The sequence below is a fragment of the Guyanagaster necrorhizus genome (assembly GCF_019112545.1).
Source record: "Guyanagaster necrorhizus MCA 3950 unplaced genomic scaffold BT62scaffold_2, whole genome shotgun sequence".
Taxonomy (NCBI): Eukaryota; Fungi; Basidiomycota; class Agaricomycetes; order Agaricales; family Physalacriaceae; genus Guyanagaster; species Guyanagaster necrorhizus.
Window position 1 is genome coordinate 1351508 of NW_025064881.1, and position 25937 is coordinate 1377444.

A 25937-nucleotide genomic window follows, 5' to 3' on the forward strand; every position below is an offset into this window, starting at 1 on the left:
GATGTGGTTTACATATCATGGCCTGTATCATACCACTGGCACGAGTTATCGTCTGAAATGGAAGGTTAACTGATTGACAGATACCTTCCGCCTCTGCGGTCTCGGTCAACCTCCACCGCGCTCTGATCTCTCTCGGATTTTCGAATGCCCCGGAGTCTCTCACCATCAATGATTTTACCGTATATCTGCTGTGACATCCTACAGCCCATGCCTTCTAGTGCACCTTGCAGCGGCGTCTCTGTCGATTTCCGCTCCTTTGCTATTCTTCAACCGCTAAAAAAAGCTGAACCTTGGGTCTATGTATTCCTGGCCGTCGATATTAATGTGGTTTCCCTTGTCTACCATCACTCAGGCTTTCAGCAGCATGTCTTTCCCACTGGCCCCTCTATGACCTAAGGCGGCCTGATCCACAACCCGAGCATGGAGTGGCAGGACAACCCCGATACAGTCTCTTCCATTCAAAGCCAAGTATGTCCGTGGTCCTCGGTCGATGTGGGTTCCTGGGGCGCATGAGAACGTCTACGCAACGAAGGAATTGCTGACCAGTGCGCACACTTGATGATTTGTCCAACTGATCTTGTGCCGCTGACTGAATGACAACGTCTCAGAGATATATGGATTCCCGCCAGAGGGTACGCCGTTCTTATAGATCAGGACGGCCGTGAAGTTCAAACCTAGAAGAAGGTACGTTGTATGTGGTTTCTCAAGTTTCTCGCGCTATTTGGCTGGGTTACTAAATTTACTTTCGCAGATGCAAGAATTAGGCACACTAGTCCAGGATGCAGAGACCGGCGGTGCTTATGTTGTCATCTATGGGTTTTCTTAATTTTCCTGCCATCCTAACGACCTCATGGCAGCATGTACATAGTTGGGGGACACTCTGAGCAGCTCCAAGAACCTGAGAGTGAAGCGGGTGATCGTGAAGAGGAAGATTGGCCGAACGAGCGTAGCGTAGCGGGCTGACTGATCTTTGACAATGCCTTTCTGACCGGATTTGTCCTCTACTAGGTCCGGGTCTGGTTCAATGGATTCCATACGCCATCAAGAATCGGAAGCTGATTGCTTCGCCAGTCTCCTTGTTCTAGGGAGCCAATCCCTTCGTCGACCCTATCACTGAAGTTCTGAAAATCAGATTTAGTAAATGTGATTCATTTGTTCTAATGGGTGACTTCCCGCAGCATTTAGAAAATAATCTGTGTTTCTAAATGCTGCGGGAAGTCACCCAATCAAGGAGGCTTTCTCAGAATCTGGCAAAACAACTCGGGCTCTCGCCGAGCAATGGACGGCGTTGGCTTTGGAGCGGTTCCAGATTTCCATCCCGGCTCCGATGAAGCATGCGGTGTTTTGCGACTGCTATTGTCCAAGGATCGATCGCCCTGAAAGGGACGTGGTAGGTCTATTTCCATCTTCTTTTCTCATCCTGTGTAAACATTCGCACCTTGTCTTCAGAAGTAAGAAGGACAGTTCAGTTTGAATGAGCGCCGCCGAAAGACCAGATATAATAGAAGGAAATGACAGATAGCAATGCTGGAGGGCCTGACGCGCCTGAGAAAGACTAAGGTGTGTTTTCGGTCAAGGACTTCCATGTTATCAGAGTAAATCGACTCACATACTTCCAACCTACTCTACAAAGTGATATCTCTCGCCCCAAGTTCGCTTTGCTTGCTGAAAGGGAGCCACGGATTCATCGGCGGTGGGAGGAGGCATGGTAGTATCAATTCCTGCATTGCTTGCTGACATATACGATAAGTATATTCATTCCTACTCATTTTTATTTTCAACCAAAATTATTTATCAGTAAAAAAGTTATATACTCAACTTTCCTGCTGTACATGTTACCTGTTATTTAAGCTTCGGGCACTTTGCAAAATGTATCTTAAAGTTATGAACCCTCCCGACTCGACCATCGCAAAAGGGACACCTCCCATGAGCATCAAGATGAATTTCCCGGAAATGCTTCAGAAAATATTTCCCCTGGACTTCATTATCAGCCTGGCATTTGCTCTCCCTGTTCGACATCCTGGCACATACTACCTTTTCCTTCCAAGTAGTAATATTCGGATGGTACTGATCAAGGTGGTCTTGGATGGCATGTCCTCTAAACGTAGTCTGCTCCAATGTGCAGTCAGCAATAGGACAGACACAGTCGACATCATCCACGACACGAAAGTAATAAAAGAGTTTTTCATAAGTGATGCCGTATTTCTGACCGATTTTCTGGATTGTTTTGGGGTTGAACTTTTCCTTGTCTTTGACATCAAACAGTATCCTTATGTACCCCGGACGACTATGAAATATTCAGTGGAGTCATAACGATCGATGGATGCTTACCAGGACTTAACGGAGACCGAATATAAGGTTGTGCCGGCATCGCTCGGACCTGGGTCTGGAGCACCATGGGCTCTGTCCCTCAGTCAACAGAATCGCAAGAAGGTAGCCAGGGACAACGCACGGAGAGGTCAACATGTCCATTCCTAAAGGCACCTGTGCCATTGGAGAATAACCTTGGGACTGGCCCTGACTGCTTTGGAAGGTTGCTGGTGTGGATGCATTTATTCCGTACTGAGGTTTACCGAGACTGACAGGACTGCGACATCAAAATTCAATAATGTCAATGTCCTTAGAAGCACTTACGAAAGATGCATATCGCCATGGTTTGCAATTCTGGCATCAAAAGTATGAACGTGGCTGGAGACTGGTGCACCATAAGCACTGTTATTGTTGCTGTAGATAGACATATGTTATTGAAGCTGAAAAAATAACTGGAGATTACCTTTGGGCTGGTGCGTGAGGTCTCTCTGAATAGCTATGGAGGCTGCCATATCTTGGCGCTGGTTGAACACTGCAGGTAGCGAGATCATTGTGCAAAAGGTACATATTCATGCATTGATCCGGTTGAAGATCGTTCTGTCTGCAAAGTGCGGCATAAGCGTCAAGCAAGGCTGTTGTCAACTGGAGAGAGACTTACTGCATCCATTGGTCAGGACCCCAAGGTCCTACCCCGCGCTGAGAAGTCACAAAGTTTCGACTAAAGTGTTACAGCTGGAGTTGAGAACATTAACAAGTTCGACTAGAGAACGGGGCACACCTGTTGTCACCCAAGTCGATCCCAGTCGATCCTCGGTTGTCGAGACCAATGTTATCTCCATCGGTCCGAGCAGAGGTAGATGGGTGGATAGCAGAGAAATCGGGTTCAGCAGAGGACATCTTTGACGACGAGGTGAAGAGTGGGACGTGGGGGTTTCAATACAGAGTAATAGGTTATTAATATTGTCACTGTCGTAGACATGCTGCCTGTGATGGTTCTATGGTGAGTGAATATGTGAGTGAATATGAACGCAATCCACCACTCGTCGACACCTTGGTGGAAGAAGTTTGCAGTCGGTGTATCAAGAAGATTTGATCTGTTCTGTACATAATGAGATGTGACGGCAGAAATGAAATGGGCCATATAGCCCCGGGGTCCACCTGGAGTGCTGGTTTCCGACAGTCGGACAGGGACAAATAGGGGTCATTGTAAACTGATGGTGCACTAACCACATCGTGGATTGATATGAATCCAAAGTTGCAGACTATCAGACCTATGAAGATAGAAGATAAATGAGGAAAACAGGTCTGTACAGCCGTAGGCTTTTAAATCTTGTCTGGTGTTGGGATTTTGCTGGAAAGTTCTAGAAAGAGCAATCCGGCATCATGCTGAGAGCTGATGAGTAAGCCCGAGAGAAAGAGAAAGTCATAGTAAATTCTAGATACAAGCCTGGAGAGTATAAATACGAGCTCCGTAGGAGCTGTAGAATAAGAAGTTCATACCATCTGGCCTTACCAGCCTGGAGTTTACCCTGCGCAACACCGAGGATTTCCAACAGGTTATGGGCCCCGGCACGATTAGACTCTGATTACGGTATCTCGACTTCTTAAATTCGCCCTCATTCATTACCTACTATGAGCAGCGTGACCAACAGCCTTCTGGGCTCTGTCCCGAAATTCACAGGAGACAATTACCATTCATGGAAATTTGCAATTTCAATGGTACTCCGAAGGACAGGTGCATGGGATATACTATTGGACAAGCTTGATGAATCCAAACCTGCATCCCAGAAGAAAACAAGATCTGAAGAAAAGGATGACAAGGACAAAGCTTCCAAGCTAGATCAAGCACTCACTACTATTGGTCTGACTGTTGACACAAGCCAGTATCAATATATTGAGAATTGCTCAGATGGTGCCAAAGCATGGAAGGCTCTCATGGACGTTTTATGAGAAAAACAGCCGAGCTAACCGCATTGCCCTGAAACATCAATTTTATGGCTTCGAGCATGATCCAAACGGGCGGTTACCCATGCTCATCTTCTATGTCGCCCTTATCTTCTTCCCACCACTCTCCTCCTCCTTTCTCTTCTGGCTCTGGGGCAAGCCTCTCGTTTTGTAGCTGTCCCATCTGGGTGAATGCTCCTGTGTTTTCCATGAACTCGCTCAGTGCTGTGATTTCTTCCTTGGAGCCAAGGGTGTCTGGTAGGTATACAGTCCTTGACACATTCCAGAGGATCCCCCATTGCTCTTCGTAGAGGGGGCATTCACGCAAGATGTGCTCACGTGTCTGAAACAACTCTCCACAAGGGCAGTCAACATTCATGCGTGCCGCAACCGCGGGAATCCGATATGTTCCTCCGGCGAGATTGCGAATCGATCCTCTCTACGAAGTTGTCGACCTTCACGTTCAACAGCAACGTTGCATGATGGAAACTTTTCTCAGAGTTGTCGACGAAGATTCATTGCGGCAGCCAGCAATACATTTTCTTTCACAAATTTGTCGATGAGATCAGACGAATCCTTAAGTACGAACCATGAACAATCTTGCTCAATTATTGACATGACTCACTGGCAATACTTCCCAACCCGCTATGCTTCCCCCCATTGTGCCCATCCTTCTGATAGTATCAGCATGTGTGACAGCAGGTGTGTTCAGGTCTCGCTGAGCTCGTCACTGTGGACCTCATCTCGCCTCGCGAACTAGTATTGAAGATCTCGGAGGTCCCGCAAATTTCTCTTACAATGAGCTCTACCATCCGTAAGTCTCAAATAGAAGCACGTTCCTCTGTAAAGCTCCAATCAGATCTCCTTCGAATACTCTGTCCTCGCATTCCGTTGACACGTCTGCGGCCATCTTTGACCTGGATTCACTGGTAGCCTTGCGGAGCTGGCCCGAGTGCTTCACTGACGTAGAGGCCTCCTCGCCCCATACAAATAGGGTAGGGGGTGAAAGTCGCGTCGAAACTTCTTCAACGATAGATCATAAAGTCCTGACGGGGAGGTAGTACATGCAATCTTCTTAGCGGGTTACTGTCTTAATATTTGACTACGACAGGGATGATGCTTGCTATCACCCCAGCCACACGACTTGCGCGAACGACTTCGCTGACACTGCAGCTTGTAATATGGTCTTTTCGGCTTCGTTGTATGTGATTTCTTCTTCGAAGATCTCCTTGAAATAGATTTTGGAGCCGCAGTCCTTCCTCGAATATGGGAAGCGTATCCATGCCAGAAGGTCGGCGCATTTCCCCCAAATGTCTGGCAATCATGCCCGATCTTCTATCACAACCAGATACGGCGACGACGACAACCCCTTCGTAGGTCAATATGTTGAGTTCTAGTCACTTTTCTGATGCGGACATACAGTGTAGATAATGCTCTACATCTACAAGTATTACTTAGCTCAATCACGAGCGATGATAACACCACTCGCGCTGATAACACCACTCGCGCTGATAACACCACTCGCGCTGATATTTCAATTGAAAGCATTCAAGAACTGTACGTGACACTTCGTTCGGTCAAATCTCGACTTTCTCACTGTGATATAGCACTGCTTGTTGTAAGGATACTATACGCCCACAGTGTTGGTACGTGTCGCATTTTAAGCCTCGTAAGTCTCGCTAAAGGACATCTACTTTTCAGCCCTCCTGGATACCAGAAAAGATCCTTTCCTTCCGAAATGGCTGAAAGACTCATTCGAGCCTACAACCTCCCCCCCCACCACGTCTACTATTATTGGAGAGACGCAGACCGCGACAACCATACCTGTCCGCTGAATTGTGGACGACGGTTCATCGGAGAGTCTATCAAGGCCCATCTTGAAAAGTTTCATCCCAGCATCAATAGACGTAGCCGAAGAGATATCTGTTGCCGCACGCAGTCCCACTCAAAGAGCAGATGCCCCCCTAAGAACGTTGTTCAAGAGAGGTACTTCTTGGAGCACTTCACGGTGATGCATTCTCTTGCGCATTCGTTGTGTCCGTTTTGTCTGGGTCGGCAGACGAGGTTCGGCCACTTGTACAGGCATTTCGCGATTTGTAGGGTCCTACTGCCAAAGACTCGATCTTAGCTCGAACACTTCATTAAGTAGTTGATATTATCGCTAGTCATATATTTCATGCGTTGGTAGCTCCGATTCGCAGATCAATTAGGTGATGCTCTATTAATGATGTATTCAAAAGGCGTTTATTAAATTGGTCTTTTATTCTGTTCTCTTGATGGTTGTTCCAATCAACGCATTTTCGTCGAGGTGCAACAATTTCTTTAAAAACAAGTTTCTGTGCATCTCCGGTAGTTCCGAGCCACGGAGCGTCCGTACTTGACATACCACCACGTGATTTGCGATCTGCATACCTTGCACACAATATTCTCGCCCAGTTTTCTGCACCAGTTCCTACATCTCAGCCCACCGATTTTGGTAAGCAGAGAAATGACTAAATCAATGCGTTCTGACGATTTCAGTTAGGATATCCAGTCGTCAATCGCAACGGGCTTCCGTTCCCTTCTGTGGCATACATTTTGAGCCTATGTATCTCGCCCTTTTGGCTTCTCTTTCCGAGCTGCGCGTCGTCAGAGCTCTTCTCTCTCAAGGCGATTTGGCCCAACAATCTAACACCGTTAAGAATGTCGTGCTCATGGAAGTCCGGGATCGACCAGCAAAACACATTGATCTATCTTTACTCGCCGTCGTTTCTCTTATCCTGCCCTCTGCAATGGTCCTTGTCATTTACTACTATGTTTCGTCTCGTTGCAACAAGATCCGCCGAGCTCGAAATCGTCAACAGAAAGAGACATCAGCACCAACAAAAGATACCCTTTCTGATCCCGGTCCTGGGTTTGGATTCGACGGTCTGTCCAAATCGGAATTGGAGGAGCTCAGGTTGAAAGAAGAAGCGGAATCGACGTCCATGTTGGTCAAAATACCCAACAATCCGCCGGAGCTCTCCCTTACTCATTTTCAGTCTTTGCCGTCGCTCACCCTACGGTTCAATAATAAAAAGGAGGTGGAGGTGGAAATGTGATTTTTCCTCTTGTGGTGTATAGAGTGTCCAAAGTTAGGGTCAGTAGGGTATTATTTGTGTTAAATGGATACCGCCCGTGCATATAACTAGGTACTACAGACTACAGAGATGATGTGAACCGCCGCCTCAGATGGCATAACCGTACTAGACAACAACGCTCAGTGTAATTCACACAACGAAATGAAAAACTTACTCTGTAGTTCGAATTGTCACTGCTACAACTCATGATAGTTGGTGATTTGCAAAGTACTGGCTGGAAAGCGACATCCCCTTGATGTGTCTTTTGGGGATTGTCCGACTCAATGCTGTGTCCTTCATCGGAATAGTTGGTAGTATCAACAGAGTAAGACCTCAAATACAGAGTCGGCAAATCATATACAGAGTTAATTGTCCCCCTACGCGACGAATGCTGACCGCTGAACGTGGAGTTGGATATTGTCGGGGTGTCGTAACCGAACTGCCCTGAAGGAGGAAGAACAAAGAAGTCGCTGTCAGAAGTATTGGCCTTCTCAGGTAGAACTTGCGTTGGCGACCGCCGGATATTGTGGCTATCACCATCTTCGCCCATTTCGGCGTCAGAGGAGGAAATGTCGTTTGGAGAAACGAGGACAAAGTCCATCCTTCTGCGTTTTCGCCGGATGAGGTAAATCAGGATAGCCACTAATAGAGCAAAAAAGAGCACGGCCCCTGTAACTATGCCCCCAATCTGCGCTTTCGAAAGTCTTGGACAGACAAAAAGTCACATACGTGTGTAGCGCATAGTGTTATGGAAAGACCTACCGAAAAGCATTGCCTGCTTTGGACGTTGAGACTACAATCGTAGTTGTAATGACAGTCGTTTCGATTCGGTATGGCGTGGAAGTTGTTATGGTTGCAGGAGGCGGTGAGATAGTCACGGTTGTTAACTCGAAGAATGTCTTCAAAGAGGTGAAAGTAGTCGTATAAGTACTAACACCACCGTCGTCCGGGTTGCGTAGCCTGACGCTGTCCGGGGGTATTTAGTCTTGTGACGAAAATGGATAACTTTAAAGGAGAGGGACGTACGGGTTAGAGGGTGACAAATCTGATGCCGCTGCAGCGGAACTACTGGTGTGGTGAGGCGACACTGTAGTTGGGCTGACGGAGATGTAGGTTGGATCGATGAGCCCATCATTGCCCTCGGATTGTCCCGTTGCGGAATGCGACGCGGTGTTCAGGGAATGTGGGACTCGAGTTTGTATGGAACCTCGTTGACCAGTTGGTCCTGTGGCATTGGAAGTCGTATTGATCACTCCTGCAGATGTTGAGGCGAGACCGTGTTGACTTGTGGAGGCAGGGGTCAAGGTAAAGATTGAGCTGCTACTATCGTTATTATTGGCAGGTGGTAGAAACGATTCAGGAATAGAATTAGGGCCGTTGACTGGTGCTGATCCGCTTTCGCCAGAGGAAGGGGAAGTAAAGGAAGAGCTAGGTGCGGTAAGAGTGGATTGAGATACCGACGGAGATCCCTGGTTATTCGAACCATTATCACCGAAGGTTTGGATCGCGGTCGAAGGGTCAGTAACTGTTTGCGACACTGAGCCCTGCGACGACAGCTGTCCTCCAGAGGAGGATCCGTCATCATTGTCTCCCTTACCAAAAGCAGTAGAGGATGAGGAAACTGTGGTAACGAGAGTGGCTGTTTGCAACTCCGTTGGTCTCTGATAAGAGGAAGTAATGGTAGACTTTGCTTGAAGCGACTGAGAAGAACCGGAGTTGGTATCAGTTAATGCGCCCGATGTTGGATACTGCCCTCCTGTATTGGGGGAATCATTATTATGGATCTCCTGATCGGAAAGAGTAGACGATGAGGATGCGGTTGCAGTTTGCACCCTCGTTGATCTCTGAGGAAGGGTGATAACGTCGGAGGGCTGAGGCAGTTGTCTCAGCGGCGGACCTTGTGTATGTATCCCTTGAAGCGACTCAGAATTAGCGTCAGTTGCTGATATCTGAGATTGCTCTCCTGCATTGTGGGAACCGTCGTTATGGGTTTCCTGACCGAAAGAAGTGGGGGTTGAACCTGTATCGGGTGAAGTGATAGTGGGAGTTGTATCTCCGCCCGTATCCTGGCTAGTATGACTATGGATGTGATGATAAAAAGAAGTGGATGCAGCTGAAGAGCTCACTGACGGAGCTAGTGCTGTTCTAGATGGACTCGAGGTCTGGCTTATGCTCGAGGAATTAGAGGATGCTGTCTGCGACGTGGTTCTGCCGTTAGGGCCCGGGGAGACGGAGGTAGGCGCTGTCTCTGAAAGAGTCATGGTGGGCGGCGACGTTGATGTGGTCTCGACCGATGAAGTACTCGCATCTAAAGAAACGCTATCAGAGGGAGCGGACGTAACTGAACCAGAAGGTGCCTCGGTCTGCGATACTGTTTCAGTGGATGAAGAGGTGGCAACTGTAGTTGACGACGTAATTTCAGCAAGTGATGTACTTGTGTCCAAAGACGGTATGATGATGTCTGCGGAACGTGTCTGCGAAGGCTCCCTTGAGGAGGGTGGTAACGAAGACGCATTCTCACCATAAGGTGAGTCAGAGGTGAAGGAAGCTGCCGAGCTGGCAGAGAGTGGTGTTGGAGTGGTGTCGGAGGAAGAGAATGTCGCCCGCGACGAACTTCGTCCTGTAAACTGAAAAAATGAAGATAAGGTGACAGTAGAAGTAGCAGCATTGATAGAAGGCAGCGTAATCGAGCTGTCTGTCGATGCCAGAGACGTCGTGGGAGTTAAGCCAACCGACGTTCCTGAAGTGCTCGAGGGTTCGGTGGAAGCAGTCTGAATGTCGAGTGTATTGCTGGATCCAGCCGGCGAGTCTTCTGTGGATGCGATATCTGACATGGTGATGATCGCAGCAGTCGCACTGGGAAAGAAGAATGTTACTGAGGTCAGTAAAATGCTGTTAGCTGTATCTGTTTCACGACTCGGCATCAACTTTCTGAGAATGCAGTGAAAATCACGAGCCTTTCTTCCACAGTTGATGTAGACACGACGTTGATCCCTTGCCAAACCTCATCAACTGTCTAGAAAAAATAAGGATGATACATGTAAAGATCATGGATGTAAATCACTTTCTCGGAAACGTCTCCTCCAGGTATCGCGAAGGCTTTCTTTGCTGAAAAATATTAGCTCCCTCTAATTCCAGATGTCGCACTTTGCCACCCCACTTTGAGTTGTAAAGGTGAATGAACTCATCAGCCTGAGAACGACATGGATGGTGCAAAACTTACATGTGGAAGAGCTAACTATAAGGTAAAGAAAAAAGAACGGAACGGGTCCAAAAATGGGGCAATGTCTTCATTCTTATAGAGTACTTGCAAGTTGATCGCGTCGTAACGAGTTTGACATTCCCACTTATTGATCGTCAAAGAAATAGTAGAATTTATATGCATCTCTTTGGGTAGGAACTGAGATAGAAGGATGTGTGAATAATCTTGACTGTAACCGTTGAAATGGAACACTTGCACTTGATTGACCGCAAATTGGTGACGGATCGAGATGAATGTTGCCATAACTTCCTCACGGTTCTGCCTCAGTTCGGGTCAGCCATACTGGCGGAAAATAGAACAATTGTCAGTATTATTATTCTAAGAAAGCTTCACGGACGTCAGTCACTGTGGGCCTAGCATAATCATTGAGGTCGACGTACCTGGTAGAGAGCCGAGCGGCATTTCCCGACTGGATTACCGTTACCAGGAGGTGGCAGAAAATGGCAGCTTCGACCTATCCTTACCATCCTTCTTCATTTCTCGCCTTTTTCGTTTCGTCGAATCTTGTAATACTCTTCAGATTTTTCAGCATCATCTCCTTCTTTTAGGATCAAAGCATAGCCAGGCTCTCAAGTCGAGTATCCGACTTTTAACGTTATATCTTACGACGCGACACGACCATTCACAACGATAGACCGTGTTTACCCAGCAACACAGTGGCATGGTGGTTCTTCTTTTTTGTGCGATGGCTGTGGATCTTACACTAAGTGCCTTTTTCAATGACAGGATGCACACCAGGATCCAGAGGAGTTCTATGTTAAGCAGGACAGGATAGGTGCGCAACTAGATTTTCCTCTTTGTCGCGTTGATAACCTCTGTTTCTCTAGGGAAAGGATCCTTCGGAGAGGTCTACAAAGGGTGCGGTCTTCAATGGACTCCTATTGACATGCGGCCCGACCAACAGTCGTCTCCAGCTACGACAAACGGACCCAGAAGACAGTGGCAATCAAAATAATTGATCTCGAGAGTGCAGAGGACGAGATTGAAGACATACAGCAGGAGATCCAAATACTCTCCCAGCTCGACTCGCCGCATGTCACAAAGTGCGTTACAGTCGCTCAACTTGCTGATCCATCGTCGACGTCTCTTAGATACCACGGATCTTATCTGAAAGGATCGAATCTATGGATTGTCATGGAGTATGTAAAATCCTCTCGCTGTACCCATTTCCTGGAATACATCCTCAACGCCGGGTAAGAAAAGCCGTTGGCACCTTTCAAGAAAATCGAAGAACGGGGGAAGCGATTTTCTTGAAATTCATCAACGGTGCTCGCGAGGCGTTTGTGGTTGTATTCTTCGTGTTGATCATCTGCTTGTATTAATCAATGTTCTATGCCAGGTACTGTTCTGGAGGATCGTGTTCTGACTTGGTACGTTGTTCTGTTTATCAGCTTCCTCTGACGATAATCTCACTTTACTTGTTTCAGATGAAACCGGGCGTGTTCCGAGAAGAATATATCGCCATCATTGTGCGCGAACTTCTCCGTGGGTTGGAATATCTTCATAGCGAGGGTAAACTCCATCGTGACATTAAAGGTACGGCTTAGGTTCTGGTGTTTTCTATTATTGCCTCTGAATTGTGTGATTTTCCCTTTTATGAATCGTACTCAATTGCCACTTGTTACCGACCATGCAGCTGCCAACATCCTTCTCTCTGCGGGAGGCGAAGTCAAACTTGCTGATTTTGGGGTCTCCGGTCAGCTGTCAGGAACACTTTCCGCGAAGAAAAACACTTTCGTAGGCACGCCATATTGGATGTCGCCAGAAGTCATCAAGCAGAGCGGATATGACCACAAAGCAGACATCTGGAGTCTTGGTATCACCGCAATTGAATTGGCTAAAGGAGAACCACCCTATGCAGAATTGCATCCGATGAAGGTACGACCTCAGTGCACCCCATCGATGACACTAGTTCTTTCTCATCTCAATCCAGGTCCTTTTCTTAATTCCAAAAAACCCACCTCCGACATTGGAAGGCAATTTCTCCAAGCCTTTTAGGGAATTCGTTTCCTTTTGTCTCCAGCGTGACCCTCAACATCGGCCCTCTGCTCGTGATCTTTTGAAGCACAAGTTCGTTCGAATGGCCAAGAAAACTAGCTATTTGACAGAACTTATTGAGCGTCACGAACGATGGAGAGCCGATGGAGGTGGCCGCACGGATGACGAAGAACAGGATATGGTTCCTGATTTGTACGTGCTGATTGCTCGTAGTTAACCCGTCTTTTGATGTATTGTATCAATCAGGCCAACAAGCGGCGACCCCGAGGATCTGTGGGACTTCGGCACCGTTCGGCATGCAAGTGGACGCCCTGCCACCATAGGACGAGCAAATCCCATACCCAATGCAGGCCCGCCCTTGACCTGGGAGAATGACGGCTCTGTGCGTTCCGATACTGAATCCTCTTTCAGCCGTAGGTCTGGGTCATCCGACTCGTCTAACCACACATCTTCCACGCTCACCGTAACCGCCGCTGCCACAAAGCCACTTCCTAATACTCCTCATTCGCAGCGAAAGTATGACCGGCAAGCTACTGTGCGTCACGCACCTCCGCCTTCACCGGAGAATGGTTCTAGGTTGACTCACCGCCCTGTTCAACGCGAGCCTTCGGACGAATATGACAACGATCAAGATAGTCAATATGCATCTTATGCCAGTAGCGAACCTGATGTGATAGAGGAAAAGCTGGCGGAGGCTCAGTTGGAAGATGAGGTGCCGGACACGACGATGTTGGATTCCGTTATCTTACCGGCTATAGCTTCGGTTAGCTTGACAAGTTTTTCATATGCGGCACGCACTGTTACTGATAATTCTTTTCGTGTAGCTGTTCCCCCGAGTAACCTCCCAAGAGGCTCGAGTCGCTTTGAGCGCCCTCCAACGAGCATTCACCCATGCAGAGAGAGTCATACCTGGGATGACAATGGAGCTCGTCAATGAGATTGTTGATTCTGTTGAGCATGTTGATGATGACCGATAATCTAATCGTAGTACAGGTCTTTCTTTCCTCTTGCTGGCACCCTCTTTTTTCATACCTACATCAATTTTCAGACCTGTAGCTAGCTTGAGATATATAATTCAATCTGTAGCTTGTTATTAGGAAGGACCAAGTATGTACAAACCAAATATATACGACCAGAACTCGTTGCCGCTGAGTTCAGAGACGTCACTACTAATAATCGAAGCAATAAACATTATAGGTGAAGCTGTATTATGTCCATGGCACGGAAGACGATCGGTCGTGAAAAGTTGACTCCGCGAGACGGAACATACTCTTTTCTTTCATCATACTCGAAGCCGTTGCATCACCACATCAGATTCCAGAACCTCCTTCGGCAAAGAAAACCCACCTTTGTATCTATGCAGCAATGACAGCGATATTTTTACGTCGAAATTTTGAAATGCCACCGCCTGTGTCTCATGGACTCCTGGCGAGCCCAAACAAAGCACAGAGCCCGTAGTATCGCTTTCGTTGGTTGATCTCCACAGTAAGCGGCGAGAAATGGCATTGGTTTCAGACTCGGACTCCCAAGTGTACTGTGTGGCTGATGACGCCTGTGCCAGGACCGGTAATTCTTCAGTCTGCGTATCCAAACAGTACCTTGACGTGAAGGGGACAGCCAAGCCGAAGTGCAGTGTCGAATGTAGGCTCAAACCCGGTGATGATGGGTAATCCCGGAGGAACTGTAACTGGTGGTAGTGCTACATCTGTGATCAGCGACAAGTCATGTCGATATCCAAACGGATAGATAAACAATAGAGAAGGTGAGTCATAACATTTAGTTACTTTGCCCACCTATAATTTGAGCGATTTAGCACGCCTTTTGAAACTGCGGGATGAAGCTTGCCTTCCGAGTTGAAGTGTGTACCTCTTTTCCCAGCGGAGAGGTATCTCCTACAAATCGAGCCAATACCCAGGATACAGATGGCCAACCACATAGCGCACGGCAAGCCTTTGTCGACGCGATGCAAACCTTGACTATAATAAGTATGTCGCGTGCCAAGTCTGATAGGATCTCTTGCATTAGGACATCCGTAAGTGGAGAGTTCAGGGAGATGCCGGATGGTGCATAAACGAAAGAATGGTGTCGGTCATTAACGCATCCGACATGGTACTCTTGTCTGACCCAAACCGACCTCGAATGCGAAGCCCAGTCGACCCGATTTGTTTCGCACTAGTCCAGGGAGAACGTCTCCGTGCACGATCCTGCAACCTAAAAGGTGTCTTGTCAACTGAAGGCTCAATATATTCTGAGCGCATTCGATTTGAGTGAGCAATCCCCCTATTGTTCCTGACCATCCAAATACTGCAATCCGTTGACAGTCGTCCCACTGGTGTACGAGGAGACTAATGACGCCACACACATACATTCGGACCCCAATTATGTTAAGCCACCATTCTCTCAAAACCAATAGGTCATCATCTGATGGTGGGACACGAGGATTCAGACTTTTGACGCGCAGTGGATCCTCTATGTGACGCGGGTAGCTCACCGATTGTATGCCTTCACTTTGCCACGGTGGGCTGTATTCGAAAGGATGAACTCTAAGAAAGTGACGCGCGTTCGTAGCACCTAATAGAGTACACTGTTAGCTATAGTGTAGACTATAGGATACCAATCAGTAACATAAACGAAGTAACATAAGTAGATACTCACCCTCATACAGCGTAGCGATAAGCAGAAACGCGGTGAGGGTGCTCGACGGTCCATATTCGGTATATATTGTCCATCCCGACATAAAGGGGTATCGAGCTCGGCCGGCGGGATACGACGGAGCTCCTGCTTGCTAATCCAACATGAACCTCTCGACCTGCAACATAGATTGTCCAACAAGAAAGCATTCGTTCGTGCAAATGCAGGATGAACGATCGAAACAGACTCGCTGATACTCGATGGGTTGCAGTAGACGAAGACGAAGGTTGCGTCTTCGAAGGCGGGATGATAACTCGGGATACACTGGTTTTCCTCTGTGACGTGTTCGATATTTTCAGCAACCCGTCGTTTAGTTTCATCAGCTTGCTCAGAAAGACCTATTCAAAAACGATGAATGTTTCAATTCGAACCTGCGAAATCCAGCACCCACGATCTATGCCTAGCCAATCTTGGCCGATATAAATGCTCCCACGATATAGCTGATGTAAATAGCAACGGTGGTTCAGTGACCTGCCCCTTTGCAGGCCCGCTGGGGCCTCTTAGTCGGACTGTCTAATTCAGTGATTCAGTCACCGGATCCGGTAATAATTGTACTCTGCATCTACGAATGAAAAGAAAATGATTTACTTCTGCATCACCACCTCAGAATCCATAATAGTCCTTGGTAAAGTAATTGTCGGACAGCGAAACTCTTGGGTCTACCAATTTCTCTATCGGATCGACCATGTGACGAAAGCCCTGGCGTAAGATGCAGGAGAATTCGTACGGGTGGACATCGCGGCCTGCGACTTGAGGCATGTCTCGCAAGAACGCGTTTGAAACGAAAAACGCGGGAGCGACGATCCAGACCACTCATGTGTCATTGGATGTGTAGCTAAAGACTTCGGCCGCGTCTTTGAAGGCAGCGTTGAATGTGCGAACTCTGTTCAGCTTCGTCATCTGTGATAGCCTGTATCGCTCGATCGTTTGTTTCCGGTCTTCAGTGTTTGCAGACCCACCAACCCTGAAGAAAATGAGCACTGAGAGCTGAATTCAAGTCCAATGACACGTACGGAAAACCTTTTCCCTGGGGTATTGGTTACAAAGGCGTGAGCGTCGGTCATGGTAGAATAGATGGGTAGCGTTGCAGGTTAAGAAGTCCTACGTTGAGTTGACTGTTACGTGACTCAGCTGGAGGACGAGTCTGCGAACTCGAGCGCCTGAAAAACGATATCGGAACAATAAATATGCGTGTCACAGGTATAATTGCTGCTTCCGTGGACAACAATGTCCTATCTGAATGTTGCGATGATACAGGATACCGGAGCCCGATTTTGTCCAGTCCTTGCCCAGCCCTGTTCCAGCCATTCGGGCATCTATTCCAAGTACTTGACGATTCTGACCAGTCCCTACAATGAGCAAGCGTCAATGTAGAGTGATAGGCACACGTGCTGCATCAATCGCTTGAGCGCAGATATCACAAAATCAAAGACGACATTCACATGAGAAGCTAAGTACATCCTCAGCCTTGTGAGCATTAGAACATGATACAGTATGTCTGCTGGCATGCTGGCAAGAGACTAGTTCTGCACCTCCCGGACACCAAGCAGCAAGATCACCATGTCACACTAGGTGTCGGTGTAAGGGGGTCCTTGCCAGATATCAGAGCTGGGAGAACCGACGTAAACTCGTTCATCAAAGGAGCTTTTGATGTCGGGGGTTCTGGATTCTTCGTGCCAGTAGGCGTGACATCCACATCTCTCTCGGTTTCAAGTGTGCTTCGTCTCGACGGGCGCGCTCCAATAGCACCAGCAATTTCCCGGAACACTTGTTCTCCTGTCCAGGAATCAACGATGTGCTCGACCTCATCGAAGCTACGACTTTTGACGATGGCTTCCCTTAAGGCATGTTCTTGCTTCTTGGTATAGTTGACGTGGTGACCTTTAAATTGTGAAACGCAGAATTTCGTCAGACTCCAGTGGTTATTAAGGTATCGTGACTTGAAAAAAATATATCAGAATACACCAGGGTAGTGCAAAAAAACTTACGAGACGAAGGTAATCCGGGACCAAGGTTTGCTCCACGTCAGTTAATGGAGTACTTGAGAAACATGAAGGGTTAGCTTCCGCAGCTCGAGCAATCATTACTGAATGAGCCCCTGAAACAAAAGTCACTCGATTTAGATCCCCTACTGACGAAAAAAAGCTGACGGACCTGTAACCTCTCTCACTCTCTTTGCATCTTCAGCGCTGAGGCAATCACCGTTCTCTATAACGGCGACACCCTTCCCCACCCCCTTAACAAAATCAACAATTTCCTTCAGTCTTTGAATCAGGGCTGCATCCCTATCCCTCATATTCCTCGTCCGGCAATGAACCGTCAATGCGCTGACGCCAGTATTTACTATCCGTTCCACCAACTTTAGAGTCTCTTCTTGCGAAGGAAGTAGTCGGATTTTGGCTGAGATTGTGATTTCCGGAGGCATAGCGGCCCGTAAAGCCGTTAGTATTGAGCATAGGAGATCAGGGTTGGTGAGGAGAGCGGCGCCCATTCCGGCATGGGTAGAGAATGGCTTGGGGCATCCACAGTTGAGGTCTATACCAGAGACATCGTTCATGACGGTCTGAGCTGCCTTCACAGCATATTCTGGGTCGGATGATCCAATCTGGTAGATCAGGTAGGGCTTTTCGATGGGATGGGTGGAGAAAATGGCCTTAGATTTTCCATCGTAAGTTATGACGCCGGTTACAGCTACAAGAGCATTCAGGAAAGAGGTATGAAGCATAGAAAGGTATTACACACGGTCAACATTTCTCGTCGCGTGAAGGATAGCTTTGTCGACAGTTTCTGGTCCCCAAACTAAAGTAGCACCATGCTTCAGCGCAAATAAACGAGTGGGAACTGCGATTAAAGATGAGAATATTCTCGAAATCATCTTTATAGGCTCAAACATACGCGCACCAGAGCGCACCATTGGTGCCAGAAAAACGCCGTCCTTGAAGTCATTAAGAGTTAAATGCTCTATCTTGGCACGTTTTGCATTTCTAGGAGGGGAAGTGGAGAGAGCTCTTCGTGTCATGCTGAATACGTTGAGGCAAGCGCTCGTCCTTTTTATCATCAACGAAGAGAGTAAGAGTCAAAACATTATTTGGTATTTGGCAAAGTCAACAGCCACACATCGGATAACGGACCGAAGATCCCGACAGCTGCACAAATCGACCACCATCATGATAAGTCGTACTCCGTGGTTAGAAGCGCTACGCTCCTCTTTCCATCGCCAACTCTCCGCTGAGGAATAGTATATCTTTAATCTCTCCGGTAAGCTGTTGTCTGGTGGACCAGGACTATGAAACTTATTGGTAGTTTCTTCTTTGGCTAAGACACTGGCACAGAGGTCCCGCTTCTGTGCATCTAAGAAGACGATGTCTTCTTGATGGGCGGTCCGACAAAGCCACAGGGACTTTCAATGATCTTCTGGACGCTCAGTTGTTCGCTACTTGGGCGAACAATCACTAATTTTCGCAGTCATGAGATTGATTTTATTTGGTCATGGAGGTCCTATATTACTTCCAGCGGTCCGTGTCCAAGGCCACTTCATTTATAATGAGAAGAGCAACTAGCCTGGTAGGGGTGCTCGCAACATGCGTCCGTCTGGCACATCCTTTAAGCTTGTCGTGCTTTCTGCTCTCCCGGCTATATCGACTTTGGTTGCTCCTAATGCTCTTGATCTGACGATCACAACGAACCTCGTACATGAGATTCCATCAACACTGTATGGATACATGTGGGAAGTAAGTCACATTCATTCACTCTGGCATTCGCTCATCAACGTTGGTCGGGCAGGATATAAACCACAGGTTTGTTTCACCGCAATCTCTCGAGCTTCTGCTTGATCTGGATCTGTTAGTGGGGACGGTGGTCTGTACGGTGAACTGCTGCAGAATAGGGCACTTCAAGGCGTTATCCCCGGCACCCAAAACGCGTCAGCGCACCCGACTTCCAGTCAATCTATAATTGACTGATCTTTAGGTTAAACGCATGGCAGCCATACAATGGTGCACGTTTGTCGGTCACTTCACAAACCGATGGCGTATCTTCTTCGCTACCGAACAGCTTGCAAGTCCAAATACCCAAGGTTGTTTTCGGAGATATTGGGTTCGAAAATTCTGGTTATTGGGGTAAATTTTACCGGCACCAATCGTCTCGTAGTATAGCTTACGATCGTTTGAAAGGCATCAAGGTTCAGGCTGGATGGATTTACAAAGGATCTTTCTATGTGAAGTCGGGCAATTTCACTGGTCCTCTAACAGTGTCTCTGAAGTCAGCCCAAGGGACAATATATGCGTCAAAAACATTAGACGGAGTATCCTTGGAATGGCAGAAACTTACCTTTGAATTACAGCCTGCTGTCTCCGCCCCGAGTGATGACAACGTATTCAGTGTTGTCCTCGATGGAAGCAAAGCTGCGGGCCAAACGATATTCTTTGGTTTGTTCTCGTTGTTTCCGCCGACTTTTAGAGGGCGTGAAAATGGTATGCGAATTGACTTGGCGGAAGCCATAGCTGCCACTCATCCCTCCGTTTGGAGGTTTCCGGGGGGTAACAATCTAGAGGTGCGGGCACGATTAAGATGCGGGCAACTCGCGAACAGAACGCTGTTGATAATGAATTTTCAGGGAGCCAGTTTCGATTCGCGTTGGAAATGGAACGAGACATTAGGACCGTCAGTATCGCTATGGTGTCTTCAATTCTTCGGTGCTGATACCTCTTTTAGTCTTGAGGAACGCCCTGGTCGCATTGGTGATTGGGGTATGTCCAACTTCCCGTGTCTAATACGATGGTCCTGCTTACGTGCATCCTATAGGTTATCCTAATACGGATGGACTGGTAGGTAGCACTGTTCGTGGTGATGATCAAATCGAGTTGAGCGTTTACAATTAGGGTCTTCTGGAGTACTTGAACTGGGTGGAAGACCTTGGGGCAGTAGGTGCCTTATTAAGGGTCATACTGTCGATCACTGACCACTTGCCTGCTACTAGGAGCCCATCCTCGGTAAGTATCCTCTATGTGACATAATAACTTGAGTTTGATGACATGTTTCGAAGGTATTTGGAGCGGGATCTCAATATCTAATTATTCTGATCTTGCAACATGGCCGATCGTACCTGAAGATGACCTTCAACCATTCATAGACGATGCTTTGAATGAGATTGATTTCATTGTTGGCGATGCGAGGACAAGTGTATGGGGGCATTTGCGTGCTAGTCTAGGGAGGACGGAGCCTTATCAGCTCCGATTGATTGAAGTGTACGCGGTCTCTTTGCTCGGTTTTTATATTGTGCTTAAATGTCATTTTCAGAGGTAACGAGGACCAGGTAAGGCATTCCGTGAAACTTGTGTAGCTTGTGATCTCATTTAGCGTGACGCTATGTAGTTCCAACCAGAATCGTGTGTTTTATTTCATGGAACTTCAAATACCTGCTCACACAATTGTTTCCCCAGTTATGCTGGATACCGCTGGAATTCGTTTGTGTCCGCTATCGAGAACCGATTTCCCGGACAATTTGAATTCATTGCGACCACTTACCCGTCTACAGCACTCAATCCGGCATATCTCAAGAGTCAGTTCGTTGCTATGTGTCATCTCAAACTCTGACATGTACAATCCCAAGTTGATTTCCACGAATATGCCGACCCGAGCTGGTTCACAACCCATGCGTTTATGTTTGATGACTATCCGCGTAACGGCACCAAATTTTTCATTGGAGAATACGCCGGTGCGTCGAATGCTTACAGCGTGCCTTGGTTTCCAGTAACACGGAACTAGTTACGTCGACAAATAGTACCGACCTCCTGGGCGCTATCTCCGATGGTCGCTTGCCCTACCCTACCCTTCGAGGCGCCGTTGCAGAAGCGGCATTTATGACTGGATTGGAGCGAAATTGTGATGTTGTCTTTGCTAGTGCTTGTAAGCAAATTTTGGTCTTGTTGACACTAGGATCTCACTCGGACATTCAGACGCGCCATCATTACAGCACATTAGGAACTATCAATGGACGCCGGACATCTTGACATATGATTCAAGCCGCGTCGTCAAGTCTACCTCTTACTACGTGCAACAAGTAAGTTACTATTCGGCCGTCTGCCATTGGTGTTGCTCTTAATTATCGGTCCATGTAGATGTTTAGTGTCAACCGAGGAACACATGTTCTAGAGACCTTCCCTGTGTCAACCATCGAAACGGAACCCTTATTCTGGGTGGCGAGCTACAACAATAAAACCGAGGTTGTCTTCTTGAAGGTATGAAGTACAATTAGCATCTCTTCTGACACTAATAATTCCCTTGAAGGTTGCAAATGTGGGGACCACCGACTTGGTGGCTGACATCTACTTGGATTTCTCCTTCACGGGATTCGGTACCGCGATTTCCATCAGTACTCCCACTCTAAGTCCGATTAGTGGACAATTCGATGTGGCGAATACCCTCGAGAAGCCTGACCTTATTATACCCGTTGCTTCCAGCTTCGCCATACCCGAGCTGGGGAGATTTAACTATACCTTCCCAGCTATGAGCGTGACTGTTGTCTCTCTTCAAGTATCCGATGGACTTTGATCGAAAGTCGTTCGTGAAGAATCATGCATTCATGATCGAATGATCAAAGAAGTTTCATTTCATTCGATGGGGCGGATGACGTATGTACTATATAACAATATGTAACCTGTAAGAACGGGTCCGGAAGCCAGTTCCGATATCCACCTGTTGCACAGTGGATGTACACACGAGGCGTTCTAATCATAATTCAATTGGTTCAACTCGGAAAAGGCTCGACCGAAGGCCTTTCTGTATAAAGGCACATAAAAATAATCATAAGTTAAGATAGCATAAGGTTGCCAATCGTTGAAAGTGAACCATCAGTGTTGAAGAGGCATGAGCCAGTGCCGACATAAGACTGGGCAGTTGCGTCGGAGGAGGACATGAGGGTGGGTGACGTTGCGACGAAGGGGAAATACAAGACGACGTAGTCTTGAGAGTCTAGCCAGGAGAATGCCTATTGTAGGTTTAGCTAGACCTCAAAATTGTGCAAAAGATTCGGTCTACTTACCTCGGTAAAGAACGATGCCCTTAAGAGAAGAGTAGAAAAGAAGTCAATCGCTTATCAGAAATCCGGAAAACTGGGCCTTACTGAGCAGTCGCACCACCGGACGGGTTGGTCAGAGCGAATTCGGTGATAACAATGTCGTAGCTCTGAGAATATACCGTAAGTCCATTATCTGCATGATAATCGATAAGAACTCACGGGAAACTTCTCACGGGCTGACTCGACATAGCTTTGGAAATCAGAAAAGCTCGAGCTGTAGGGTTCGTGCTACGTAAAAACATGTCCGATTACGCGAACGAAATCAACTCACCCATACCAATGCTAAATCGTATGCTTTAATTTAGGCTGAAGAAACTAGTAGTGGAAATTCCAACCGTACCAAATTGATGTAGTCAGCGTAGCATTCACCAGCACACGCGCTGATCATTTCCGAAAGCCAGGATAGACCCTCACCAGAGGAGGTGCTAGAGGTAACCGCGGGAAACGCCTTCTTAATGGACTATACTGCGCAGTTAGCCTCTAGTTCCAAGACCGTGTGAATTTTTAGACCTACCAGCGGGTTGACGTAGGTAATGTACCAAGCCGCAGCATCACTGGCACTGGTCCCGGCAGCATCAGGCTCGTTTAGGGTGAATACGGCTAACGTTGGGACCTTAGACGGAAGTACGAACAATTCCAGCAACAAAATCATGACGTACTAGCCCAGCCTTGAGCGGCCTGTCGGGAAGCCAGATCCGCAATGGGACTTGAATCACAGTCCATGCAACGCTGCATTCCGATAAATCCCAACCCCCCGTTGCCATTGGTAGAAGGGGGAGCGTAAGTTTCCCAATCGTAGCTACGCTCGATGTGAGATTGATGCATTCACATAGTAAATTTTTGGTAAAATTTGACGGACATTGCGACGACCTACATGAAGTAATTAGATTGGTAAGGAGGAACACTCACAATCATGGTCGCCAACTCACCTTTCCGTTTCCGGTGTTGAACTTTCCGGGATTCCTGAAAAAACAGAGTAAGTTTGGGAACACGTATGGGTACCGTCGCCGTACAAGGGGCTGTTGTCTGTCGACGGGGTAAAATATGTCAGACATATATTCATGGACCAATATTCGAACGCACAGTAGGGCCACGCTAGGCCGCGTTTTCCAGCATGAACTGTGGAAACGAAAAATGCGATGAACGACAAAGTAGAGAGCATGATGGATGTTGGTTAAAGAAAGTGGTAGAGAAGTGTTCAATGTCGCCGACGAAGGAATGGGGGGAAGCTGGAAAGGTAAGGTGTTGGATTGTAAGTATTTAAACTATAAGAGAACCTGTAACGACATCATGCGTACCTTATGGTCCAGATAGAGATATCATAATCGGTAATCAATGGGCGTTGCTACATGCTTTAAGGTGAATGTGAAGTGGCGTGGCAATGACGGGAGCAGTAATACTACCGGGATGTCCTAATGAGTCGAGACAAGCGCATAAAAACGTCTGGGTACAGTCAGTATTTCCCGAGAACTGGACCAGTCAGTAAACCCGAGATCAGAGGGATTCCTATCGGGTAGCAGCCGACAGAGAAAACCGTTTGAGAACCTTATGGACGTATACACCCGTGATTATATTGATGGGTGGAGTGGCAGTCGTTGCTACGCAGGAATACAGCAGTTCAAGTTGTCCGGAACGTTGAAACAAGAGACTCGAATATCCCTATGGACAACAGACCGCTAGATCTTTCCTACCGTTTCATCCTCGAATTGATAGATACTGCCACGATGAAGAAAAAGATGCTCTCCCGGTATCTTCTGATTCTGGTCTGAGATGAAATAATGAAAGAAAGGGTCTCAGGCACTGATCGAATCATTGACAACCGGGGCTTCGGCAAAAGAAGGTTATATGGGGTGGTGTATGAAACGCAGGCCGAGGAGGGATGTACTTACTGGAGATACTTAGGGCCTACCTACGATTCTAGCAGAAAAGCCACTGTACCCATATACTCTCTTGAGGTCTTTATTCGCCCCAGTACCTAGCCGAGCTAGACCGGTGAAGGGGCGTCAAGGTTGATCATTAAAGGATTGCTTCAAAGGCGCAGCGACAGTGAGCCAAAAGCGCAGCTGGGCGTAGTGGGTAGTGATTGATCTGTCTGCAACATCGTTAGGTTAGCGACAGTCCACTGACGTGTGATAGACTTATGCTAAATTAGCGATAAGAAGCTCGCCACGTCGCAAGCATGAGTAAAAGGTGAAGTGTCTAGTACCATTGAAGGCAGGACTTCGGAAGCAACGAGGAGTAATACGAATGTTCGACATGTGAAAAAAACGTTTCAGAAAAGGATAGTCTGGGCCTAGAAACCGCAGTGACGGTATATATCATATGTTTCCTAAGAATTCAGCTAGGAAAGTACGGGAATATGACTTTATTACTCACACGCCTACGATCTCATGTAAGCTCCTCGTGATATTCTGTGGTTTTATGATATCATAATTATCGGTATCCTTAGTCTTCTACATTGTATCTTAATGGTTACCTCTGAAAGCTGCGATTCTTGCTCAAATATGCAGTGAGCCCTACAAAACAGATATCACAAACGAGGAGATGGCAAAGGCAAAAGTGGTCCCAAATTCATTGAGGGTTCCTGTATCAAAATAGCTAGCACACGCGGTTCCTAATCCAGAACATGAGATTGGTCAAGTATATCCCAAAAAGCCTACGACGAACGTAAGTAAGAGATAATATAGTAATAAAACACGAGCAGCAAGCAATGCTTACACGAGGAAATAAATAACAGAGTCGCGTGTTAACTAACTTCCGCATCTACGTCGCTATCGGAAGGCCGATGTAGCCACGCTTGTCGGAGTGCAAGAGAGAGTACAATGCTCTCAATTGTTAGAATACCGACACGACCCAATGGTGGTCCGGGGGATCCGTGTCAGCGCACATAAACAAACCGGGGACTGGGTCGTTTGTGATTGTATAGTCCTTCAGGTATTTCTTCAGCTAAACAAATTTATTCACAGCTATCGCTCCGGATCCCGACAGGCCGAATATGAGGTACATTGTCAAGCATTCCAGTGCGGCCAGTAGGACCCAGAAAATGCCAAGAACACGTGCGAGGCGGAGGATAAGAATGAATCATACTAATAATCCGAGTATCTTACATGAATTTCGCCTACGGTCGTGTTCCAAGATGACCAGGACGTTCCGTTGAGTCCATGGAGATAAATCTGAGGAATTATTTTACCGTGGGAAGCAATGGCTTGCAAGCTAGCACCAGTATTCTGTGCCTATAAATGAATGTGAAATCTAGGTGGGCCGCAATCAGATCAAAGAATCGATGGAATATTAAAATGATGCGACGAACATCTGGGGAGACACCGGATCAAGGCCTTGTCGGGGTTAGCAAGATGAAATCAATGAGCCGCAGAAATCCCTTTGAAGTCGACAAACAAAGAAGGATGCGAAATGAGACAAACTGATTTTTATTTTTATTTTTTAAAAAAAAGCAAATATTCGGCAGGTTTAGGATCGCAAATGCACGTACTAACAGCGTTTGGCTTTGACCTGCACATGGCTCTGTACTCAGATATAGCTCTTGACTGTCTGGAAT

The 25937-nt window shown here is 47.2% G+C and overlaps 9 protein-coding genes across 9 annotated transcripts; 5 read left to right on the forward strand and 4 right to left on the reverse strand.

Annotated features, from left to right (window-relative positions):
• Nucleotides 1-2071: 2071 nt before the first annotated feature.
• Nucleotides 2072-3420, reverse strand: BT62DRAFT_275856 (uncharacterized protein). Its single transcript, XM_043180342.1, has 6 exons — nucleotides 3089-3420; nucleotides 2969-3028; nucleotides 2774-2911; nucleotides 2635-2712; nucleotides 2332-2587; nucleotides 2072-2287 (listed from the first exon to the last, which is right to left on the reverse strand). The coding sequence occupies exons 1-5, from the start codon at nucleotides 3205-3207 to the stop codon at nucleotides 2338-2340; spliced, it is 645 nt and encodes a 214-aa protein (XP_043045510.1). The 5' UTR covers nucleotides 3208-3420; the 3' UTR covers nucleotides 2072-2287; nucleotides 2332-2337.
• A 379-nt stretch (nucleotides 3421-3799) lies between these two features.
• On the forward strand, nucleotides 3800-4311 carry BT62DRAFT_276201 (uncharacterized protein). Its single transcript, XM_043180343.1, has one exon. The coding sequence runs from the start codon at nucleotides 3943-3945 to the stop codon at nucleotides 4258-4260; it is 318 nt and encodes a 105-aa protein (XP_043045511.1). The 5' UTR covers nucleotides 3800-3942; the 3' UTR covers nucleotides 4261-4311.
• A 121-nt stretch (nucleotides 4312-4432) lies between these two features.
• On the reverse strand, nucleotides 4433-4624 carry BT62DRAFT_877326 (uncharacterized protein; the record flags this gene model as incomplete). Its single annotated transcript, XM_043182554.1, has 1 exon — nucleotides 4433-4624. A coding segment is annotated over one exon (192 nt), but the record flags the coding sequence as incomplete, so codon positions are not given.
• Nucleotides 4625-5564: 940 nt separating this feature from the next.
• Nucleotides 5565-6089, forward strand: BT62DRAFT_915778 (uncharacterized protein; the record flags this gene model as incomplete). The annotated part of the gene is made up of 4 exons (XM_043183964.1): nucleotides 5565-5627; nucleotides 5682-5811; nucleotides 5862-5900; nucleotides 5956-6089. 4 exons carry the CDS (start codon nucleotides 5565-5567, stop codon nucleotides 6087-6089), a joined length of 366 nt encoding a protein of 121 aa, XP_043045513.1.
• Nucleotides 6090-6661: 572 nt separating this feature from the next.
• On the forward strand, nucleotides 6662-7475 carry BT62DRAFT_926229 (uncharacterized protein). Its single transcript, XM_043184979.1, has 2 exons — nucleotides 6662-6730; nucleotides 6775-7475. Exon 2 carries the CDS (start codon nucleotides 6840-6842, stop codon nucleotides 7332-7334), a length of 495 nt encoding a protein of 164 aa, XP_043045514.1. The 5' UTR covers nucleotides 6662-6730; nucleotides 6775-6839; the 3' UTR covers nucleotides 7335-7475.
• Nucleotides 7476-11064: 3589 nt separating this feature from the next.
• BT62DRAFT_941049 (Pkinase-domain-containing protein) lies at nucleotides 11065-13809 on the forward strand. The gene is made up of 11 exons (XM_043187779.1): nucleotides 11065-11278; nucleotides 11341-11389; nucleotides 11442-11472; nucleotides 11529-11657; nucleotides 11706-11753; nucleotides 11954-11984; nucleotides 12042-12150; nucleotides 12251-12492; nucleotides 12548-12804; nucleotides 12859-13375; nucleotides 13437-13809. Exons 1-11 carry the CDS (start codon nucleotides 11276-11278, stop codon nucleotides 13587-13589), a joined length of 1569 nt encoding a protein of 522 aa, XP_043045515.1. The 5' UTR covers nucleotides 11065-11275; the 3' UTR covers nucleotides 13590-13809.
• Nucleotides 13810-16587: 2778 nt separating this feature from the next.
• BT62DRAFT_926233 (FMN-linked oxidoreductase) lies at nucleotides 16588-18379 on the reverse strand. The gene is made up of 5 exons (XM_043184980.1): nucleotides 18199-18379; nucleotides 18046-18144; nucleotides 17458-17994; nucleotides 17292-17401; nucleotides 16588-17242 (listed from the first exon to the last, which is right to left on the reverse strand). Exons 1-5 carry the CDS (start codon nucleotides 18320-18322, stop codon nucleotides 16859-16861), a joined length of 1254 nt encoding a protein of 417 aa, XP_043045516.1. The 5' UTR covers nucleotides 18323-18379; the 3' UTR covers nucleotides 16588-16858.
• A 64-nt stretch (nucleotides 18380-18443) lies between these two features.
• On the forward strand, nucleotides 18444-22055 carry BT62DRAFT_926234 (glycoside hydrolase). The gene is made up of 20 exons (XM_043184981.1): nucleotides 18444-18561; nucleotides 18624-19034; nucleotides 19087-19100; nucleotides 19151-19225; nucleotides 19273-19421; nucleotides 19476-19855; nucleotides 19919-19965; nucleotides 20017-20051; nucleotides 20107-20129; nucleotides 20184-20225; nucleotides 20282-20294; nucleotides 20348-20549; nucleotides 20602-20617; nucleotides 20677-20690; nucleotides 20745-20863; nucleotides 20915-21019; nucleotides 21070-21210; nucleotides 21261-21364; nucleotides 21423-21542; nucleotides 21592-22055. The coding sequence occupies exons 2-20, from the start codon at nucleotides 18885-18887 to the stop codon at nucleotides 21853-21855; spliced, it is 2013 nt and encodes a 670-aa protein (XP_043045517.1). The 5' UTR covers nucleotides 18444-18561; nucleotides 18624-18884; the 3' UTR covers nucleotides 21856-22055.
• Nucleotides 21965-23885, reverse strand: BT62DRAFT_276596 (uncharacterized protein). Its single transcript, XM_043180344.1, has 13 exons — nucleotides 23680-23885; nucleotides 23465-23610; nucleotides 23395-23407; nucleotides 23311-23344; nucleotides 23241-23251; nucleotides 23041-23180; nucleotides 22896-22981; nucleotides 22722-22841; nucleotides 22653-22663; nucleotides 22541-22595; nucleotides 22427-22488; nucleotides 22346-22364; nucleotides 21965-22291 (listed from the first exon to the last, which is right to left on the reverse strand). The coding sequence occupies exons 2-13, from the start codon at nucleotides 23541-23543 to the stop codon at nucleotides 22115-22117; spliced, it is 807 nt and encodes a 268-aa protein (XP_043045518.1). The 5' UTR covers nucleotides 23544-23610; nucleotides 23680-23885; the 3' UTR covers nucleotides 21965-22114.
• Nucleotides 23886-25937: the final 2052 nt, after the last annotated feature.